This window comes from Cebidichthys violaceus, unplaced genomic scaffold (genome assembly GCF_023349555.1).
Source record: "Cebidichthys violaceus isolate CVI_PGR_0920_01 unplaced genomic scaffold, fCebVio1.0.p SCAF_41, whole genome shotgun sequence".
Lineage (NCBI taxonomy): Eukaryota > Metazoa > Chordata > Actinopteri > Perciformes > Stichaeidae > Cebidichthys > Cebidichthys violaceus.
In genome coordinates this window covers 1,147,758-1,169,434 of record NW_027176606.1, presented here as the reverse complement: position 1 = coordinate 1,169,434, position 21,677 = coordinate 1,147,758, and the positions used below count along the sequence as shown (strand labels likewise).

General features: G+C 43.7%; 1 protein-coding gene across 1 annotated transcript; it reads right to left on the bottom strand.

Moving 5' to 3' along the window:
- Positions 1 to 67: 67 nt before the first annotated feature.
- capn1 (calpain 1) lies at positions 68 to 20,262 on the bottom strand. Its single transcript, XM_068728295.1, has 22 exons — positions 19,923 to 20,262; positions 18,800 to 18,805; positions 17,060 to 17,129; positions 14,969 to 15,087; positions 9,521 to 9,654; positions 8,854 to 9,022; positions 7,266 to 7,349; positions 6,184 to 6,269; positions 5,678 to 5,752; positions 5,287 to 5,447; positions 4,991 to 5,151; positions 4,522 to 4,533; positions 4,129 to 4,340; positions 3,926 to 3,965; positions 3,764 to 3,829; positions 3,574 to 3,631; positions 3,391 to 3,455; positions 2,887 to 2,955; positions 2,659 to 2,737; positions 2,436 to 2,552; positions 2,179 to 2,237; positions 68 to 2,068 (listed from the first exon to the last, which is right to left on the bottom strand). The coding sequence occupies exons 1-22, from the start codon at positions 20,154 to 20,156 to the stop codon at positions 2,042 to 2,044; spliced, it is 2,103 nt and encodes a 700-aa protein (XP_068584396.1). The 5' UTR covers positions 20,157 to 20,262; the 3' UTR covers positions 68 to 2,041.
- Between the last annotated feature and the right edge of the window lie 1,415 nt (positions 20,263 to 21,677).

The window sequence follows — 21,677 nt, the reverse complement described above, 5'->3', positions numbered from 1 at the left end:
AGCTCGTTTGTGTTGTTCTTTGGGGGGCCGTGGAGGGAAGTCATTTTAAAACCATCACAAACATCAATTGAGACTCATGAAATCACCATGTTTATTTGCAAAGTATTGGAGTTTTACAGAGATGCTACACAGAAAAGATCCGAGGGGACCCTGAACGCGACCGTTGTAAACATTTGGTAATGTTACGTAAGCATTACGCTGCAAGAACCGAAGACATGAATGCTGGCATCGTCCCGACTCATACATCAATTTGAGGGTTCGGGCTGTCGCTTCCTTTGATTAAAATGTTTCCAATTCATTTTCTCCATTTACAAAAAACCCACAAAATAACTTGCAGAACAAACTATTTTGGCGTTTTGTTTGTTTGATAAGAAAAGTTCTAACACTTCACATGTGGATCCTCCAAAAGTGACATGTTATTTTGGAATACAACAACATTTAAAATAAAAATGAAAAAAACACTTGCTCCCGTGGTTGAACAGAAATCAGGCAGGCAGACAATAAATCACATTTCACACTGCATGCTCGCAACATATCCGTCCATCTTGCATAATAGTTTGTCCCCTTGAAAGGCAACATTAAACGAGGCTGATGCGTCCCTTTTTTTAACCCCCACTATGACATCCATATTATAAAATGATTCTTTTGTCATATTTTAAAACCAGTCATGCATAATGATAAGCTAAAGAGGATTAAAGAAACATAACTCGACACATTCTCTACGATACGGCGCCACGTCGTCGTTGTCTCCGCACCGCGCGGCCCAGTGAAGCTTCATGAGTGCGCTCTGGATGCCGACGTGAAAGCAAAGTTTTGGCACGAGATGTAAACAGAAAGGCAAATAAAAAAGGCAAGAGTAGAGATACATATTCCGCATATTCGTATGCGTTCGAGAGCAAGCTCCACATAAAGGACCGCATCTGGCACCCGAGAGCGTGAGAGCCGACAGCGAGCTTCAAACCTTTACTGTGAAGAGCGGGGGTTTTTTTTTGCAGATCGTCCTCAAGTACATTAACTCTTGGTGGACGCGCCCACAGGATCGTTTTCGCTCATCGACGAGTTGATTTAATCGACAAATCTGTCAAAACGTATTACTTTTCCCCCCTCTGAGGATGGATGTAGCCGTGCAGAAGTGTGCCTCAGTGCTCATTAAGTGTAAATCATTAAGTAGAGTGATCGGTGATTTTTCTATAAAACACCATTGGAAACTTAACCACCAGTTCACCTAAAATGTCCCCAGTTGACCTTAAAAGGAACAGTGTGCAGCATTTAGTGGGGATCTATCAGCAGAAATGGAATAAAACATTATTAAATATGTTTGTTTTTTTTGTGTGCAATCGCCTGAAAAAAGGGATCGTCGTGTTTTTCGCCTCAGAATGAGGCGTTTATATTTATATTACGGAGCCTACGGTAGCCCAGAACGGACAAACCGCACACTGGCTCTAACCGCAGTGCTCCTAAATCCTGCTGAAAGAAAAGAACGAATGCGTAATTAATTAAAAACCTATTTTTCTGCTCAATTTCTCAATGCGTTTATTAATGTATCGTTTATTCGGCGATTCATTATTATATTTGGATTCTTAACCCATTCATTTACTTTCTTATTATACTAGGTTTGGTCCCCTACAACGACAGCTAAGATAACTTTGATGAAATTCTACGGCCAGAATGATTTGTGAACAAAAAATGTTGTCTCCACCGACTGAAATTTTTAAAAATATGTTTATTTCTGCCCCCAGGGTATCGCTGCCTCAAACAAAAAGAATTTAAATTTTTTTTTTTTTTAAAAAACGCTAAAAGACCGCCAGGCTACGAGAAGTGAGCGTCCCTCTGTTGGCAAAACAAGTTAAACATAAAGGATCGGCACGTGTTTTACAATGTAGGCACCATATAGACGAGATTTACAGTCTTGTAGCGTCAGAGGGCCTTCGGCAGCGAGAGGAAGGAACTGGCGGAGAAAGAAGGCACTTCTGAAAACAACACATACTGGGCCTGGAGCTGCTGCAGCGGGACATTTACAGAGGGGGGGGTCCGCTCATCCCTAGGCAAACATGGTCAGAGTGATCCACTGTAGAACACAGAGAGCGTGGGAATTAGAGGGGGGGGGGTAAAGTGGGAACAAACCGCATGCACAGAATGTAGTGGTACGGCAGCATCTCTGCTCGGGTGTGGCCATACCTGATGGAAGTTGAGGGTCATGTAACCGTTTTTGTCCGTGTCCATGGCGTGGAAGGTTTCTGCAGAAAGAAGAATTTCAACGTGTGTTCTGGAATGCGTGTCATTCATTTGCAATTAGAAATGGTAATGTTTGATCCGACTTGTTTCCTGGGGAAGTAAGGTGACAACAAGTCATTTTTCCTTTGGAACAAAAACACCTGACGAGTGGCTGAACTGTTCCTTTGAAGACAGTGAGGTTGCGCGGTAACGGGACTCACTGAACATGGTCTCCAGCCGGACCAGACAGGTGACAAAGTTGTCGAAGTCGACGGCCATGTCGGCCTCCGTGTAGCGCAGGATGATCAGCTGGAACAGCTGGTTGGTCAGCTTGAAACCTGAGGGGAGAGACGGCAAACGGGGGGAAAAGCGGACCGCACGTTTTACAAAAGCGGAAATCAAAAAGACGCTCTCTTAACACGCGAGAGAATAAGGAACATTTACCCGCAGATTCGAGAGCCATCCTCATCTCGTAGGAGCTCATGGTGCCCGATTTGTCCAAGTCAAACTGCCTGAATATGGTCTGTCATGGCGACAGGAAGGCAGTGCAAGCAAACAAGATGTTCTCATGTCAGAATAAATAAACAACGGAATGACGCAAGCACCACGAAGCAGAGTCAATATTATTCCAGCGCCATTTCCAAATGTGACCCGTCAAGAGGTCTATCTCACCAGGTAGCGTTTGATCTTTTCCCAGAGGACGTGGAACTCCGTCAGGCCCAGCTTTCCGCTGCCGTCCGTCTGAGCCGAGAGGTTAAGGAGCAACAGCGACTGTCGCCTGATCATCAACAACAACAACAACAACAACAACAACAACAACAACAACAAGCAGACAATTTTAAAGGGGAACTGATTTTACAAGTCTGTTTACAGGTCTTTGGTACAGATACATTGTTGTGCAAAGTCTCAAACATAACACACCTGAATCTTTGACCGTTAAAAGGGAGTTGCATTGTGGGTAATGTAGGCACCAAGTTTTGACAAGGTGGAAGAATGCAAGGACTACAAAAAATCTAATATCTCTTATTATTATTGTAAAAATGCTAATTATTTTATTTAGCATGTGTCATATTATTGTTATTATTTTTTAGAATTATTATCATCTTTAAACAATATTGATATATTACATATTTTTGTTTTTATTCATTTTTTTTTTTGATTCCATTCCAAGGATACGTCCATGAGGTTTATCATACTGCGACAAGCTTCTTTTGTGAAGCCGTCTGTCTTCAGGTCTTTATCTGTTAGCGTGACAAAGTAGGACAAAAAGAGAGAAGAGAAGCACATTTAACACTCTGTATCAAAAGCATTTTAAATACTTGTTAAAGAAATTCCAGAATTTGCAAGCGTGTGACGAACGTTTGCTGATGATCCTGTTCAGGATGGTCTGCAGCTCTGTGAGGCTGATCTCCATGTCCTGTAGGCACAAACGGAGACGGTCAAAGCATCTCGTGTGTGTGTGTGTGTGTGTGTGTGTGTGTGTGTGTGTGTGTGTGTGTGTGTGTGTGTGTGTGTGTATACCATGAACCATTTCTCCAGCAGTGCTTACCGGCCCTGCCAGCTGTCTGAAGAGGTTTTTGAAGGCGGCGTCGATCTGGCTCTCGTCCAGCTCAATCTGAAACACAAACGGAGACATTTTTCTCAGCACACGCTTGCTTTTCTCTCCACACGTCGTTAGAGGTGAAGTCTTGAAGCCGGTTCATTCCCTCACCTCTGTTGGAAGCTCTGCTATAACGTCGTCATCGAGCTCCCTGACACGGAAAGAACAAAGATTTAAAGTTACTTATTTTGTTCACTTCTATCATGATGTTCTTCAAGTGTTTCTTTCTCTTTTCCAATTTGTCTTTAACTGCTCATTCGTCCAAATTCATTGCAAGATCAGACATTACTACACGCTCCGTTACGGCCACTCACTCTGAGTCGGCGGGCTTCTCGGAGAAAACCCTGAGGACAAAGTCGGCCTCTTTGTGCGGCTCGAAGGTGGAGGGGACGATGATGTATTCCCCGGCCGGCAGCCGCAACCGCGAGCTGACCTCCCTCAGGTTGATGAAGAGCTCCGAGCGAGCGCTGGAGCCGTGGGTGAGGAAGAAGTCTCTCTTCAGGTGGACGCCGGACCTCCCGGTAAACTGAGAGGGGACAAGAGAGTTCCTTCAGTAAATCCTTTAACGGGGTTTGGTACGTTAACAGGTGCTTCTGATCTTGTCAACCTTTAAGTCGTTCGTAGTAGATTTATGACATTTTAACGATTATTGCCTCCTGGTTGTTCTTGAATCACAATAAAAAAGTGGAGAGAAGTAAAACTCATACCTCATTTGGAACCTGTAAAAGAAGAGAGAGAGAGAGAGAGAGAGAGAGAGAGAGAGAGAGAGAGAGAGAGAGAGAGAGAGAGATTATTGCCATATGTGTGAGAAAGAAGAGATGTTTTTGGCAGAATCTGTGAAACTATAGAAATGGAGATAAGGGCCGCTCTTTTTCCACTGCAGGACTTCGGTAAACAAAAGGTGCTGATGTTGTTTCCCCTTTTCTCTGCTTGCTTTGGAAGGACTCACTGACATTTCAGCGTCGCCCCAAATGCAAGTTAATGTTCCATATATTTATCTGAAATGTCCTGCGTTGTCAAATAAACTGAAAACACCAGGAAAGGATCAGGGAGCAGAGCGTCACACGCTTCTTAAGCATACACAGATTAAAGGGCGATGGGTCCCTGCAGTGGGAAAGGACAGAACTTGATTTAAGATTCGTTTTTTTTTAAATGAGCAGCGTTTTGTTGGCTCACCTCGTAGAGGGCAAACCCGATGGTCTCCATGTCTTTGCCCTCGTGCCGCTTCTTCCTGCGGTCCTTCTGCATGAGGCCGACCAGGAAGCTGCATTCTGATTGGCCGGGAGTGTCCGGGTGCTGCAGCACGATCTTGAACTGAGGGTTCAGCCAAAAGGTTGCTGCGAAGAAGCGTCGAAAATTGTTTCACTTTTTAGAACAGAAAATCAGTCACAGTAGATCGGGGAAAAACCATTGTTTGGTTACTTAGTGTTTAAATGGGAGTCACTGGTTCACATTCCTTTAGCAAGTCATACCTGGGAAGTTCCTGCAGCCCCCGGCGGTGCTGCCCCTCCTCCACTCTCCCTGGTAGATCGAGGAGCTCCATATCTTCAGCTGGCTGTTCTCCAGGGCGTCGGCCGTCAGGTTGCAGAGCTCCAGGCGAGTGAACTCCCGCAGGAAGTCGCTGTACGACATCCTGAAAGAGACGGAAATAGACGCACTTAGTTAGGACAAAGTCGTTGTTTTTTCCAGCGCGAAGTGCAAGACGTTTGAACGAAAGGAGAAGTCGGAGAAACATTCTAGTGTTAGAAATGAAAATCTAGGCAAATAGGCACTAAAGTTGGCAAAAGTAGGCTAGTTTAACCGTCGTAGTTAAACTACTAACTCGTAGTAGTGACGAGAGTCCACGCGCACAAGAAGACTCACCAGAATTCACCGTCCTCGCTGCGGTTTTGTAGCCGACCTCTGACGGAGCGATCCACATTGTCCCACTCTCTGGAGCTGAGGAAGAACAAACATCAGCTACGGCAGCATTTTCTCTGGAAATTAACATACGATTCAGCAAAAAAAGCTATGTGTGTGGTTTTGTATCTTTACATTTTCGTTTCACGTCCATGAAACTATAAAAAAGTACAAATCCCAACGCTGAGGATCCCCCTCCCCCATTGCTTTGTCTTCCTGGGTTTAGAATGGGCGGGTGGATATATGGCTTTGGCAATAAATTCATAAATAAGTGTAAAAACTGTTTTTTCAACCTATGAAGATATGAGATAAAAAGGACAATTTGATACGGAAAACAAAATAATCGGAAACACAGTTATCCGTTTGTCTCATTCACTGATAAGAAATTGGGTTATGTTTTTTTTCCTCCATCATGTGTTGCCATTTAACGTCAAAACTTCAACGCAGTTAAGTGTGAAGTGAAGCCTTACTTGTCGCTCCAGGCTCCGGTCCACTCCACTTCCCCCCACGGGTTCCTGATGCGGACCAGCTTGGTCATGTTCCCTCTGTACACCACCTGACGGCAAAAAGAGGAAACTCTGATACCAACTGTCACAGTAAAACGCACCATAATAAATGGAGAGATCAGCTCGGTTGCATCACGTTATGTTCTGACGTCTGCATCGATCTCGTGACAATGACATTAGAGATAAAGCTTCTACAACTAGTTCAGAAAAAATGCAACATTGCAACTAAAAGTTAACTAAACTGAAAACAAGTGTAACTTTAGCGCGTTGTGATTGTATTCACTGTGTTGTGCTTTACTTCTGATTACGACATGTAAGTTACTGAACTACAGTTATGAAGGCCACATACTGCAGACTCTATTTTCTGTTTTTGGCTTACTTTTGTGGTTAAATTGACTTTTAAAGCAGCTTTTTGTTTCAATAATAATACATTTAAAAAAAAAAGTGTTTCTCAAAAATTTGTTTCTGGGCACCAAATTTAAAAAAAATGACAAACCACTGCGACCCAATTCACAGCAGTCCTTATCTATGAATTGTAAGAAGAGCAAGTTTGTGTGTAAATGAACCTTTTGGGACATTTTTGCTGACTTTTCTGCATCATTTTATATTATCTTGAGTATGTAAACCAGTCATTTTGACTTTGTTCACACCAGGTCTTTGGGAATTACTTTTTTTGAATGATTCCAAGCAAATGAAACTGAGCTAAAGCAGCTAAACACATTAAAAACTACAAACACTATGACTTTATGTGACCTGAGTCAACGGTTTAGAGCCAGAACAGGCAAATGGAATTTTTGTTACTCTACTTTTTGTTGATAAATGGTGTTTAATCAATTTTATGACATATGAATGCAATTATTGGCTCAAATATTTCACAAAATCATCCTTGAAGTTTCCTTTCAGTATGATAATTTGTGTTTTGAAGGCTTGGAAGATAAGGTTTAGAATGAATTTCATTTTCAGGTCATGTCTTGAGAAGTCACCAGTGATTTTAGTCTGTTTTCCTTTTCTTCCACTGATGTCAAAAAGTAACCGCCACCGCTCACCTCGTCCACGCCGGTCACAGAGTAGGCGTGGCCCTTCACCAGCTTCTTGAAGGTGACTGCCTCCCTGTCCCCGGAGCTGGTGATCTGAGGACGAGAGTAAAACGGAAGGTTACTGACGTCCGCGGCGCCGTTCGCTCGGTCAGGAGGACGGGTTGACGGAGACGGGGAGGACGTTATCTCCGCATGTGACAGAGGGTTGGAGACATCTGCAGTCACCGGCATAACGCGGGCTCATTCATTAACATCAGCAAACAGTATATGGCGAGAAATCCTATTAGGGAGATGACTGTCACTGGGTGATTTAAAGGGACACACAATAACACAAACAAACTAATCAATTAAATCTTGGTTCTGCGCGGTAAATGACTGCTTTGAATTGTGGTTTCTTACATTCAGAACTGTAACAAATGCAAATTAAATGGAAAAGTTACAGTTTTTTTTATTTGGGATGCTCTGTCTTCTTATTTAAACCTTGTCGTCGTAAGAATGTATGTTTCCTACTGCCTCTACATTTTACTATTTCCTCAGAAGCAGAAAGCTCTTCGACTCTGTCGTCTTTGGTATTTGTCTTCTTTCACGTTTTCCGTACAAAATGAGCCGAACAGGCAGTTCTTCCAGCCCAAACTGAGCAGCACTGATTACAGGACATGCCCTTCAACGAGGCAGACACAAAGGGTTCAATCCCCTCGGTCTGTAAACACCCAGTGTCCCGGAGGATCGTGTTGAATTTCTGCCAGCTACCAAAACCCTTTTACCGCAAGTTTCCCAATCTTTACTGCCCTCCTCTGGTCACAGATCAAACTAGCATTACTGCAGCCTTGTGCTCAAACCTGTGAGACTGAGAAGAGCTCTACAAGGGAAAGAAATAAACAACATTTCTCTTTTCTTACAAACAATAAACATACTTTATGTCTCACAAGGAAATCAGAGCAGACTGGGCTTTTTCAAGGGGGGGGGGTCTTAAAGAGACAGGTGCTAAAACGGAGCGTTTTGGACAGAGGGTGAATACAGGTATGTACAAACAAACAGTACGAGAAAAATGAAGTGTTTTTTAAAATACTAAAGCATTTAAACGTGTTCTAGTACAAACCTAAAATACATATATGAACCTGAAAACGAGCATGATATGTCCTCTTTAATGAATGATTGATCAGTTATTAAAGTTGCATTAGGGTTAATATTTGATGTGTGAGATTTTAAAAACTGAGTGGAATGTAGTTAATTACTATAAAGGCGTACTGGGACTAAAAAAAGGCAGACTTCAGCTGCACAGATTACGTTTAAAGCTGGAGGATAAAAACTGAGATGATTGCTTGTTTTCATTATTTTTACTTCAGACTCTCTATTCAACCTAAAGTTCCCATTACTTCAGCGCTGACATTTAACCTGTACATCCCACAGACGTTAAAGGAGTAGTTTAACATCTTGGGTAAAGATGGATAGCACTCTCATGTCTGTACGGTAGATAAAACGCCAGCACGAGTAGCTTAGCTTAGCACAAAGACTGGTACCGGGGGGGGGGGAAACCAGCTAGGCCTGGCACCTCTAAAGCTAAAGCAAAAGGATGCATGAATGCTGCAGTACTGACGTCTATGGAGCAGCCCAGCAGGGATCCTCTGTCGATGGCCCTGCTGATGATGCTGTAGAGGTCGGAGGGGGCTTTCTTCAGCTCGAACATCTCCGTCACGCCGCCTGTAAAGTCCTCGAAGCCCTCGCACGTGCTGCCTCCTGACAGGGCCTCGTAACAGCCGTTCAGCCTGGGACACAACAAGAGACGAATGACGGTTTAAAGCCTTCAAAATAGTATAAAGATATTCATTTGGTACATGAGCAGGCCTTAAATGGAGTCAGATGTATGCACTCGCTGCTCCACACTACCATAAATGAAGATGTACACATAAGCAAATGTAACTGCATAAATCTTCCCGTTGCGTCCGGGAATGCTTTCTTAACTTGTCACGCACTTCCAGAAACAATGCTCCGCTTCACTTTTAGGGCTAACCAGATTTACAGCTTGAGACCACAGCTATCCGCCGAAAACAGCTGCGGCCTCAAGTTGCCAAATAGCGTTGATTCAAGTGTTCATCTGTCTTGTTCCTCACAGACTCTTCTACGACCAGACACTCTCCGGTCACAGACGTCTTTGTACGAAATCCTCGCAACAACTTACAGTCTTCAATAAGCCTCAACTTGTGATCATCTGACTGAGACCGGAACCCGAGCGGACCCGTGTTCGTTATGTCGGCCGGTCTTACTTCGCGTAGGCCTTCTCCAGCAGCGCGCTCCAGAACTCGGTCCCCTCCGCCGAGTGGACGAACAGCAGCTTCCCGTCCTTCACCGGCAGCCGGTCATCGATCACCACCTCCACCCACTCGCCGAACTGCCAGAACTGCATGACGGAGAGAGACAAAAAAAACATTCATCAAACTCCCAGGATTAAATGACAAGAGATATCCTGAGATTTGTGGTGCAAATGTACAATGGTGGAAGTAGAAGTAGAAAGTACCACAAAATGGAAAGTACCTTGGAATAATGTACGAGTACAAATCTGATCTGACTGGCTTGTTTAAAAAAGGTTTTGCTCTCAAAATAGTACCTGTAAATATCAAATGTACTTCTTATTTCTGGTGCTGCCTAATTTATCGTGCAGCTGGCTGGATCTACCGACGCCTCACTCAGCTCAAACTGTTGTTGTTTTGAAATATATAAAGTTTAGGAGGACAAAGAAGAGTCAGACTATCACCTTTTATCAGGGGGCATTGAGGAGATATGCTGTAGTTGTGTATCAACCCTGAATTAAATACAGAAACTAAAATAGAACTCCAGCACCAGATCATGTAAACATCTCCAAACCAGTCCTGCAAGCAAATCATTGCACAACAAGGCTGTACCTTGTTCCCCTGCTGGTCTCAACAGAAATCAGTTCTTAGCACCGGAGAGCTTTCAGAGAACATATACATCCAGGAAAACAAATGAGAGAAGTCAGGACAAGTTTTGATTGTCTTCCCACATTAGGCCTTAACATGTGGCTGTGTGCCTGTTGGCCAGCAGGGAGCACAAGAGACCTTCACATCATTGACAAAAGCACCGGTGACATTTTGAAAAAAAATGAGCTGAAGCTTGTTTTTTTTTTCAGAAATAACACTTGAGGCATTTGACGGTTTTTGAACAATCATGTTAAGCTGCGTACAAAGTCTGTGTTGCAACAAGCTACTCCGTGCTGTTCACACTTATCTTGTGCCCGATGTTCTGGCATCAAGGTGCGAGTTACATTCTGGAAATGTTTACAAGGCTTCAAATAGACGTCTCCTAGACGACTCCTACGTTTCAAAAAAGCATCTTCTGCACTTCGCCGTGAGCTGTTCATGAAGCTTTTCTGACACGTCGAGAGAGTTTGCGCAACGAACAGCGACTCGTACAGAAAAACCTCGAGGCAGTGATGCAATAAACCTCGTGCAAAAGAAGAGCACAGTGCAGTAAAGTAATCAAAGTGATTAGGTTTGTAGAACAGAGAAAAGAGGGGGGAAGGAAGTTGCAGGGTTGTCATGACAAAAAAAAAAAAAAAGCCGCAGCTGGAAGCGTGCATGCATGCGTGCAAGTGTGAATTTACAGATTGCACTTCATGTCGGCATGCGTGTGCAGCGGGAAGATAGACGGATGGATGGAGGAATTCTGCATGCTCTGCAGAGCTGAATCCACCTCTGGGAGGAGCTGTGTCACCAATCGGCAGACTGAAGACAACACACACACACACACACGCACACACACACGCACACACACGCACACACACACACAAACACACACACACACACCTACACACGCTTGCCTCTGGCAACTTCCTCATTTCACTCTTTCACACAGACACCGCTGAGCGTTTATCTCACGGCAATGTGGCAGCAACACTGACCGTCTCCGTCATGACTTAAAGGGGACACGTCATGCTCATTTTCAGGTTCATACAAAGACACATTTTGGGGTTCCTGCTTGAACATGTTTACACGATTCAGTGTCCAAAAAACACATTACTTTTCCCACACTGTCTGAAACGCTTTGTTTTAGCGCCCGTCTCTTTAAGTCCCGCCCCCCCCGCCAACAACGCCCAGTCTGCTCGGATTGGCTTGCAGGAAAAATATGGTGCACCTTTTCAAAAGGTAGTTGTCAAAACCGTGGGCTGTATATTCCAATGAGTCTGCATGTGGTGAATCACATGTTTTCTGATCAAAGCAGCTCACAAATAAAAACCACAACTGGGTTGTCTTTAATGTCCCCTTTAAAGCGTGAGAAAATCCTCAACACAATCCAACAAACAGTTCGGTGTTTCTGTGAGAACCGCCTGCTATAATAAGAAGATGATGAAAGATTCTGCCCCAGTTAAGTTTCATTTGTTCCGACTGAGATTGCCTATTTTATAATTTATTCTCCTTCCCTTTGTTTGCCTGCCGCGCTCGAACACACTCCCTCCTTCTCCTGTCCTACTTCAATTAAGATTCTCGCTGCGCTGCACTCATAATTACATTTTTTGGGATGACTCATCCAGGTCTGGGTAATTGTCCACAGAGGCTTAGAGGATCAGAACCGATACAAAAAGGGGAATCCCTGGAAGACTCGAAACGCACACAAAAAAAGGGGGATTGGAAACATGCAAGTAATGGAAAAGCATGAAAACATTTATTGGCTGCGATACAAATGACGAGAGGCTAAAACAACAACAACAACAACAAAAACCATGCAGGCATGGTAGAGAAAGTAGGGCGACTCTTCCTCTGCTGAACGGAGAGCAGTCGTATGTATGTCTGCACTGTACGTTCAACACACGCATGCATTTACAAGCCCTTCAGAGCAAATGAAAGTATTATTTCCACTCGCTCTAGCAGAGAGGAGAAGAAAAAAAAATTAAAAATGAACACCGAGTCTCTGGAAATAATCAGTGAAAGAAACGGGTCAGATATTGAGTCAGCAGCCCCCAGAGGACATGTTTCAATGGGAGCTCTGTGTGTGTGTGTGTGTGTGTGTGTGTGTGTGTGTGTGTGTGTGTGTGTGTGTGTGTGTGTGTGTGTGAGAGAGAGTGATGGGATTTATTGATCTGCCGATACCAGATGAGTCAGCGCGGCAGCCCCGGAGCTCTCACGAAAACTGGGAAATCACCAAGACAGAAGATTGACGTCTACAAGGTCAACGGATGGATTTCCCTACCATGCTATAGACTAACCTGTGTGTGTGTGTGTGTGTGTGTGTGTGTGTGTGTGTGTGTGTGTGTGTGTGTGTGTGTGTCATGTTCTACATTATAGGTCCGTTTCTACACATGTTCACACGTGTCTTTGATGTGCAGGAGCTTCCCCTCTGTTCCCTGGGTCGCTTCCTTGTTCCCTCTCTCTCTTGTTAATAACACTTGGCAGGCGAACAGTGTGGTTGGCAAACACCCCCCCCCCCCCCTCCCCCACCCCCACCACATCAAAGAGGGAAGCCGAGTCGGCTCGACGAGCTCTGTGACACAGCAGCTTGGGATGGTGGAAAAGTAACGTTTGCACTAAACAATGAAATATCTCATGATAAATAATATTAATAGTAATTGTATTACTGGGACTACTTCCCTCTTGCAGACCTGTGCAGTTGATGATTCCAGTGCACGGGTGTTTTTGTTTGGTTTTTTTTGCATTTATTTGGGTTGTAAAATATACCAGATCTCATACTGCACTGAATGCATGTGTTGTTCACCTGCTCACCGACTGCAGCATACACAGGCTACTGTACTGTGTGTGTGTGTGTGTGTGTGTGTGTGTGTGTGTGTGTGTGTGTGTGTGTGTGTGTGTCTGGAAGTATTTTGTGTACAAAGCAAAGTTCAGCTGATAAGGCCCGGCTCGCGCCGCAGAGACAAAAAGAAACACATATTTTAAATGTAAGACACAAAGCAGCAGGACTGGTCCCTCAGGCGGGAGAGGAGACACTCATAAGACACATCAGGGATCGGTTGTCAACAGCAGTTGTGTCCTCGTAATCTCACCTTCTGTGTGTGATGAAGACACGGGCGTTGGTGCACTTAACTCAGTTTTGACGGTGACTCAAGTCCTCCGAAGGTTAAGTTTACAGACCGACTGACTTGAGTGGGTGTGGATCTGAGAGGTGGGTTATCTCGGGTGACTCAGTGAGGTTTAACAGAGCAGGGGATTATTGTTTTGAACGCTTGTTCTTTCTGGGAAATCCTGGGGAGAGGCAGAGTAAGTTAAAGCTCTTCACTCACTGGTTCAACACATTAACTACCACTGAGCAGGAAACCAATAATGAAAGGAGAGGAATGTGACAGCCGATAGCATCGGGGCTCTTCCTGCGACTCGGTTTCAAAACTGTCATGACATCATGGATCCGACCACAGCGAGAGATCAACCGAGTCGTTCACAGCAGCAGCGCTTCTGCTCCAAAAGAGAACTCTCAGCCCAACGGGACCAACAGTTCGCCCGTAACGGATCAGTGCGACGTGGAACGCGGTGCAGAGATGCAACGAAATCAAACTAAACATTTTTCGATTTCACTCACACAGTTTGCACAAACGGTGGTGCACCTAACAGGAAATGACACAATGGCAGAAACGCACCACAGGAAGTGAGCTGGCACAGACGTTCTGGACACCAAAACCAAAAGTCTTGACTTCCCCACAATAGCAGTCAGCTGAGTTATTCTACTCTGCATGACATCCATCTCTGCTATACAAAAAGCAGCAGACCCTGTGATATGTTAGCGATACGTTGCATAAACTGCCAAACCCCACCATCTTTCCTACACAGGAGCAACACCAGATATTTGTAAAGCTTTTGCCCCTTTTTTGTGGTTGTTTTGTGTCGCTCTGTAGTCGTTTTGTAACCGTTTGTGGTTGTTTTGCCCCTTTTGTAGTTTTTTTAGAGCCTCTTTGTGGTTGTTTTGTGTCTCTTTGTAGTCGTTAAATTCTATATGGTCTTTTTACTTCTCTTTGTGCTCATTTTGTGTCTCTTTGAGGTTGTTTTGGGTCTCTTTGTAGTCGTTTAATGGCTCTACATGGTCTTTTTATTTCTCTTTAAGGTCTTTTTATGTCTCTTTGTGGTTGATTTGCCCCTTTTGTAGTTTTTTAGAGCCTCTTTGTGGTTGTTTTGTGTCTCTTTGTAGTCATTTAAACTCTATGTGGTCTTTTTACTTCTCTTTGTGGTCTTTTTGTGTCTCTTTGTAGTCATTTAGTGGCTCTATATGGTCTTTTTATGTCTCTTTGTGGTTGGTTTGCCCCTTTTATAGTTTTTTAGAGCCTCTTTGTGGTTGTTTTGTGTCTCTTTGTAGTCATTTAGTGGCTCTATATGGTCTTTTTATTTCTCTTAAAGGTCTTTTGTTTCTCTTAAAGGTCTTTTTGTGTCTCTTCGTGGTTGGTTTTCCCCTTTTGTTGATATTTGGGGTCTTGTTACAGTTGCTTTGCATCTCTTTGTAGTCATTTTATGTTTCTATGCATCATTTTTGGCGCTAGGCCCATTCAACAATCTATCCAAGGTGTCCTTGAAAACACTATGAACTCAATTCATATCCATAGAAACAATTTAGGTCTGTAGCCCCATCTTAGCACACTTCATCCCCTGGGTGGCCCAGTGCCCATGCAGACATGACGTTATAACAGAAGTGTGAGAGCTGTCGGCTGTGTTCTGCCTCTAAACACGGATGTGTGTAAATGCAGGAAGTGAAGCCGTCCTTACCTGGAAGTGAAAGATGCCAGCATAGCCCTGCTGGAAGCCCTGTCCGTGAGGAACCACTCGGTGGAGGAGGTTGTCGTTTAAGGTCAGCGAGGCGATGGCTGCCAGCAGCCAGCAGTCCCCTGAGGACACACACACACACACACACACACACACACACACACACACACACACACACACACACACACACACACACACACACACACACACACACACACACAGTTTTAGTACCGGGGATCAGCCCTGAATGCCAACACCTACCATACTATATTTGAATGTTAAATGGCAACAGGATATTTATGTAAAACAGGTGTTTAGAAGAGAATCCTAACTACATTCTAACTCATTCAAAGACCAGTAAAGACAAGAGTCCTGAACTACGTTTCAACAAGCTTTTGCCCGACGGGAAAATGGGAGAGGCACTTGTTCCACTGGACTTCAAGAGAGGCTCTGAAACTTCCACGGCTCCACATTAGGTCACCGATGTTATCAGTGGGAATCACAATGTGGGTTTCGAGCCACGGCTTCCGTTATGATACGCTGTGTCGCAAAAGCTTCTCGGTTAGAGGGCAGGAACACTGTGACTTTTACCATCTTGGTTTTACTCATGCATGCTGTGGCATGTGATTATGAGACATCAAATACAAAAAAAAGTAATTTTTTGTTGTTGTGTCATCTGGGAGAAGTTTAACATGTTTTCTATTCTCACATCTTGAATGTTAATGCCAAAGGTTGCGACTCTTCCTGAAACTTTCAGTTTCATTATAACGAGCGTTTGCTCTGTTAATGCTGGTTAACAGACACACAGTAATAATAATAAAAGGAATATATAATCTTATCCATCATATAATCCATAAACAGGCCCTGATAGCAGCCCTGTGTGTCGTCTGACAGATAACCCCGTATCATACAGATAAAGACTTGGTGCATTTGGGCTGTAAAACAAAGCGAAGCATCGTGTCTTCTAGCTCAACATTTTTTTTTTTTTGGGGTTGTTGTTTTGCAATCCAGCTGCTCCTGAGGGAGTGAGGGGGCGGCCCGAGTAAAGAATTGCATTCGGCGGCGGAAGTGGTTTCCTGCGCTGCCAGAGCGACTCGAACAGAGGCAGGGTGGCCTTGTTTACAGATGTGAGGCAGAGACACAAAGCATGAATTATAGATGGAGCTCTGTGTCGAGCAGGAAACATCTCTGGCAATTTAACCGTCCCCGGTGACGCCGAATTGACCTCTAGCGGTCCATCTCCATCGGTCACTCATGACCTCATTCGATCGGCTCCGTTTGGCAGCTCATTTCCGAAATCTGGCATGTTGTGCAAAGGGCTCAGTCTCATTTACACGAGGAAGGAGGATTCTCTACATGTATGCAATGGGAGCTGATTAATGGCATGAATAGTAGGTATATTCAAGGTAAATGACTGAAATGATCATGATGTACAATATTCAAAGGATAATTCCCTCATTTTAACACATTAAACTTAGTTTAGGAGCGATACTCAGTCTGTAAAAACAGATGTTTCAGTTCTTCTGTTGCTCCGGAGAAGCTAAAGTCTGAGAAAAATCAACCCCACAATCACAAATCACAAACGACGTTACAAACCAGACGAGTGGAGTTTGACAAACATGGGTCTAAAGAAGAGACGCTATTGAGCTGCATGATGGAAAGTGGCCATTTAGTGAAGGGATGTTGTGTTTTCAGCCTCTGTTGCCTCACTTTCTAAAAATCATTTTTGTGCAGGATGTGAAAAAAAAACATTCCAAGAGGGGATTTTCAAATGTTTACAGTATGAAGTATTAACAGAATGTGTGCAGAGACGTTAATGTATCATAGTATCACATCATATTTTCTCCTCAATTATGTTGGATTATGTTGCCTGTGGTTCTGGAGGGAGATGAAAGCTTCACTTATTAATGTCCCACATCCAGACTTGGGATTGCAACTTTACCATGCCTCCAGTCAATCACCTGTTTCTTTTGGCTTCTTCTACCAGCATTTCTTTCACTTTGTCTTTCTACCGGATCAAATCTCTCCTCTCCTGACCTCTAACTGCTGAATCATGCAGCGGTAGCAGTGAAACAGATGGGATCGCTCTCTTACCCAGAGCTCCCTGACAGATGTCTGTGCGAGTAGCTCCATCGACGATGAACTCGGGGCGCTTGCAAAACTCCTGTAAAAGCGGAGAAAAACACAAAACAAACACATTATTGCAATGATTGTTTTGGACACCCATTTTACAAGCATGTTAGTCTTTCTCATGCTGAGCGGGTTGACTATCGGGCCTAATCCATAGAAAGTACACAACGCGGGGTTTATACAGGTTTCAACAAGTCAACGTGCTTTTGAAAAACCTCCACAGTTAGAATTAGAATATCTTTTAAGATGTGCAAGTGCAACATTTGAAATATTGTCAGAGACACAACGGGGTTTTCATACGAAGGCCTGGAGCAGGGGCGAAGCAGCTAGCGTCTGCAAAGCTAGCATCTCATTTAGATTTTTGTCAAAAGTGAAAATAAGACATTATGGTTTTAGAGGCGGTCGTAGCGACAGTGTTTCTAGGAATGGCGAGCATGAGATTCATATCCCCAAAAAGCTGGTCACTTTTGGTTTTGCTTCCGTTTGACGCTAGCGCAGAAGTCTGGCCACCCGACATCAAAACAACTGAGATGCTAAAGCTCTTAAAACCACAATGTCTCCCTTTCAGATTGTTGTTTCTTTAGTAACAACCAAGATACAACACACACACACACACACACACACACACACACACACACACACACACACAGTACTGTTCAAAAGACTATGTAGCTTAAAAGTTGTTTAATGGTTTATATGGCTATGACTTAGCTAGGTTAGCTTCTTTCTCTTGTTTCTAGTGTCTGTGCTAAGCTAACATCTCAATGCTATCTGTGTTCTGAACAGAACGGATCTCAGCACGCAAGTATGAAGCTGAATATACTCATTCGATTGACAGATAATTTACATGGCAACAACTTTGATAATACTTTAACTGTTTAGCTAGTCAAGTAATTCACTGGTGTACGAAAATGTGAATATTTGCTAGTTTTCTTATCAATATCAATTATATTCTCCAAAATGTGAACCTGCTGTTTCCTGCTTCGTGAACCATCTTCGTCTCAGCATGCTGAGCGTGAGAAACCCCACATGAAGCTATAAAAAGAAATATTCCATTTATTCTTGTGCCCCACACACACACACACACACACACACACACACACACACACACACACACACCATCGGGCACATGGTTGAATTCACAGAAACCGTCGCCATCACATACACAGATTTGAACTCTCTCCTTCGGGTTCACACAGAGCACAGATTTTTTTTTGGGGGGGGGGGGGGGGGGGGGGAAATGAGAACACCACCAAACCTCTTATCCTTATGCAGCGTAAATATTACAGATCCCCTCATGCATTATACAACATCAGACTTTTTTTTTGGGGGGGGGGGGGGAAGAAAACGAGACCCCGGGAAGCATTAGAGCACACCAGCACACGGCGGCTCCTGCACACTCAAAACTGAAGCTGAGAGAGAGGAGCTAACACGTTCACGACCCGGAGAGCTTTTTTTTTTTTTTTAAAAGATACCGACTTCGTCTCGCTGCTCTGTTTTTCGCAGGGGCTGACAGCAGCGGCCTGTCACGGTACACGCAAATCAAACAGTAATGAGAGAGAGAGAGAGAGAGAGAGAGAGAGAGAGAGAGAGAGAGAGAGAGAGAGAGAGAGAGAGAGAGAGAGAGAGAGAGAGTGCGCCGTCTGCGGGGCTGCAGTGATAGAGCCCGATGAACACAGCACCCACTTTGTTCTCTGGTGTCACACTCGGCTTCAGGGAGCACCCTGATGTATTTATGATGTAGCGAGCAGCGATGAGAGGCCGAGACAGGCTAGCGGGGAAGGATTCTAGGTCTGGGGAGATGCATGGACGGATAAAAAAAAAAAAAGATGTAGGATGAGAGAGAAACCTCTCTGAGACACTTGCAAACTCCCGACTGGTGTTGCGGCAAACATTAAGACGATATCGACCAATCGCTCCTGAGAGAAAGTTTAGTTGCCAAGCAACAGATGAAATTAAAGTCTGTGAGGAAAAAAATAAATAAATATCACAGCAGGTAATAAAAAAGAAGAATGGATTTTCAGTCATTATGTGCTCACTCCTGGAGTCATCAGTCAACGTCTGATGGATTTAAAAGGATCTTTAAACAGGAAGAAATTGAGTGTCCGTACTTCACAGCTCTCTCCTAAACTCGTCAAGTTGAAGGACGACATCCGTTTGTTCTTGCACGATATGTAAATGTTGTGAAATACATCCCATACATTTCATAACTTCTTGCATTAAAAAGGTTGTCGTTTCCAACAGAGGCGTCTAATGAAGCAGAGGTAGATGTGTGACCGTCCAAAGAAAATGTAACTTTGACGTAGAATAACTACATTGTTTTGATGGAAGTGTTTTATATGTATATATTTGAACATGTAGCTAGCTGGAAAACATGCATGTTATTTAATCTCAAAACATGAATTGTGCTTTGCAAAAAAGGTCTTAAATGTTAAGTACGTTTCAAGTGTACATGTGATTTGTATTTAACAGGTTAAAACACACAATAAAAATGGTCCGTTAGCTAGAGTATGTGTTTGTTTTGTATCTGTAGTTTGAGTATTTACCAGATTATCTCTGATATTTTCATGCTCTTATGGAGCTTTAAAAAAAAAGGCACAGCCCTGTAAAGTTGATGTCAACAGTCTGCGAGAACATCACTGTGTCTGATGGTCCCGCAAACTTTGATGCGGATTTTCGGGATGAACATTTAATAGTTTTAAGTGCTCCATCAACAATGATTGTTTTTGTTGAGATTCAAAAGTCTGAATTAATAACAACATCCCAGCTTACTGCGACCCCCCCCCCCCCACACACACACACACACTCTCCCTTTCTCACCGTGGGCCTCAATCCAGCGGACTCCGGAGGTCTTGGAGGACTTCGGGCCGAGCTCGTTGAATCCCAGAGACGACGCGGAGCAAGAGAACAAGCTATCCTCAAACAGCCTCCGACCCTGGAGGCACTGGGCCTTCAGACCCTCGTAGTCCTGACCCAGAAACTTCACCGCCTTGTGAACCTGTCCCAGGCCTTCATCGCGGTCCCACTGGCTCCTCAGCTTGGCGGCCATGCCCGTCCGCATAAATGTGCTCCTCCATCCTGAGCTCGGGGAGTACACCGCAGGGTCAGCAGTCACTCTGTGCCGGACGCTTGTATGCGCGGAACTACAATAAGATGTTAAGGGTGCGTCAGTAAGTTAATGAGGCAGCTGTGCTCTAGGTACAGTTTTGGATTCAAAAAAAGCGCTTGCAGCAGAGCTGATGTAAATCTGCTATAAAAAAGGTGGTAATGGCTTCGAGGCTGAATCATATATCAGAATAAAACATCGGTGGCCATTAGGAAGCTATAAAACATTGACCAGCCCACTGCTTGGTTGCGGTACTTGTGGTTCTGCTGTAGCTGAATGCTTCGAATTGCAATAACAATCACATGTGTGTGTGTGTGTGGGGGGGGGGGGGGGTTAAAATGTAGAAAGCTTCACAGGCTCTGGAGAGAGAGACACGTCCTCCTCAGATGTTGTCCCAGTGAGCACCAATCACTGTTTGTTGCTATCCGGGTATTTTTTTTGGTTTTTTTTAGTCCTTCCTTCTCCCACCAGCAGGTAAATCCTGAAAGAAGAAAAAGTTGAAATGAGATCCTGAGAAAGTATGCAGAGGTGAAATCCCACAAAGCTCTATATACATACACTTGTGCATGCAACACAGACAAAAGCAGCACCTATTACACGCTCTGTACATACATTCAGGGTTTAAACGGGGCAAATGTGCCCTGCCCATTTCTTTTCAGTCGATCATATACACACACACACACACCAACACACACTCACACACACATATGCATAGCAGAGGGATTAGTCACAATGGGCTCATCCGGGTTACTTTTACCATGTGGCTGCAGTGTATGTGTTCAGTGTCAGTCAGACACCGTTTCAAAGTTGATGTTTAATCCAACGAGGTGTATTAACAAAGTGAAGTGGTGTGTGTGTGTGTGTGTGTGTGTGTGTGTGTGGTGTGTGTGTGGAGGGGCGGTATTTATTGTGCAAAGTGCTATCAGAGGGTGTGGTTTTTTTTTTGTGTGAATCTTGATGCACAATGAAGGCAAGCGCGAGGCCCGGAACAAGCAAATGCTCCTCTCCGACTCTTCAATTAAGCAGAGACAGGGAAGAGGAAGTGTAAACCATGCCGTTAGTGCCACCCGAAAGCTCTTGACAGAACTGGAGCTTCTGAAACGGTTCATCTCAGTTCGCCTCGTCTTGCTTCGCTTCTTCCCCCGTCTCTTCACTTTTCTTCCAACAGAGAAACAGATGGTTTATTTTTAAACACCCTCTGCTTTTTAAAAAAAAAAAAAAAAAAAAAAAATATATATATATATAATAATATATATATATAATATATATATTATATATATATATATATATAATATATATATATATATATATATATATATATATAAATATATATATATTATATATTATATATATATATCTCTTTCAGCACTGTCTCCTTTTTTTTTACTATCTCAACTCCCAGAACTGAACACTATTCCTGTTTCAAGCTCGGCTGTCGATCACAACAGAGGGCTGAAAAGAGTCTTGGCTCTCATT

Coding starts and splice junctions, on each gene's coding strand:
- capn1 (XM_068728295.1), bottom strand. CDS start 20,156: ATGCGGACGGGCATGGCCGCCAAGCTGAGGAGCCAGTGGGACCGCGAT. Junction 7,350..8,853: donor TGCTGGGCTGCTCCATAGAC/GTCAGTACTGCA, acceptor TCTCGTCCTCAG/ATCACCAGCTCCGGGGACAG. Junction 5,753..6,183: donor ACCGGAGCCTGGAGCGACAA/GTAAGGCTTCAC, acceptor GTTCTTCCTCAG/CTCCAGAGAGTGGGACAATG.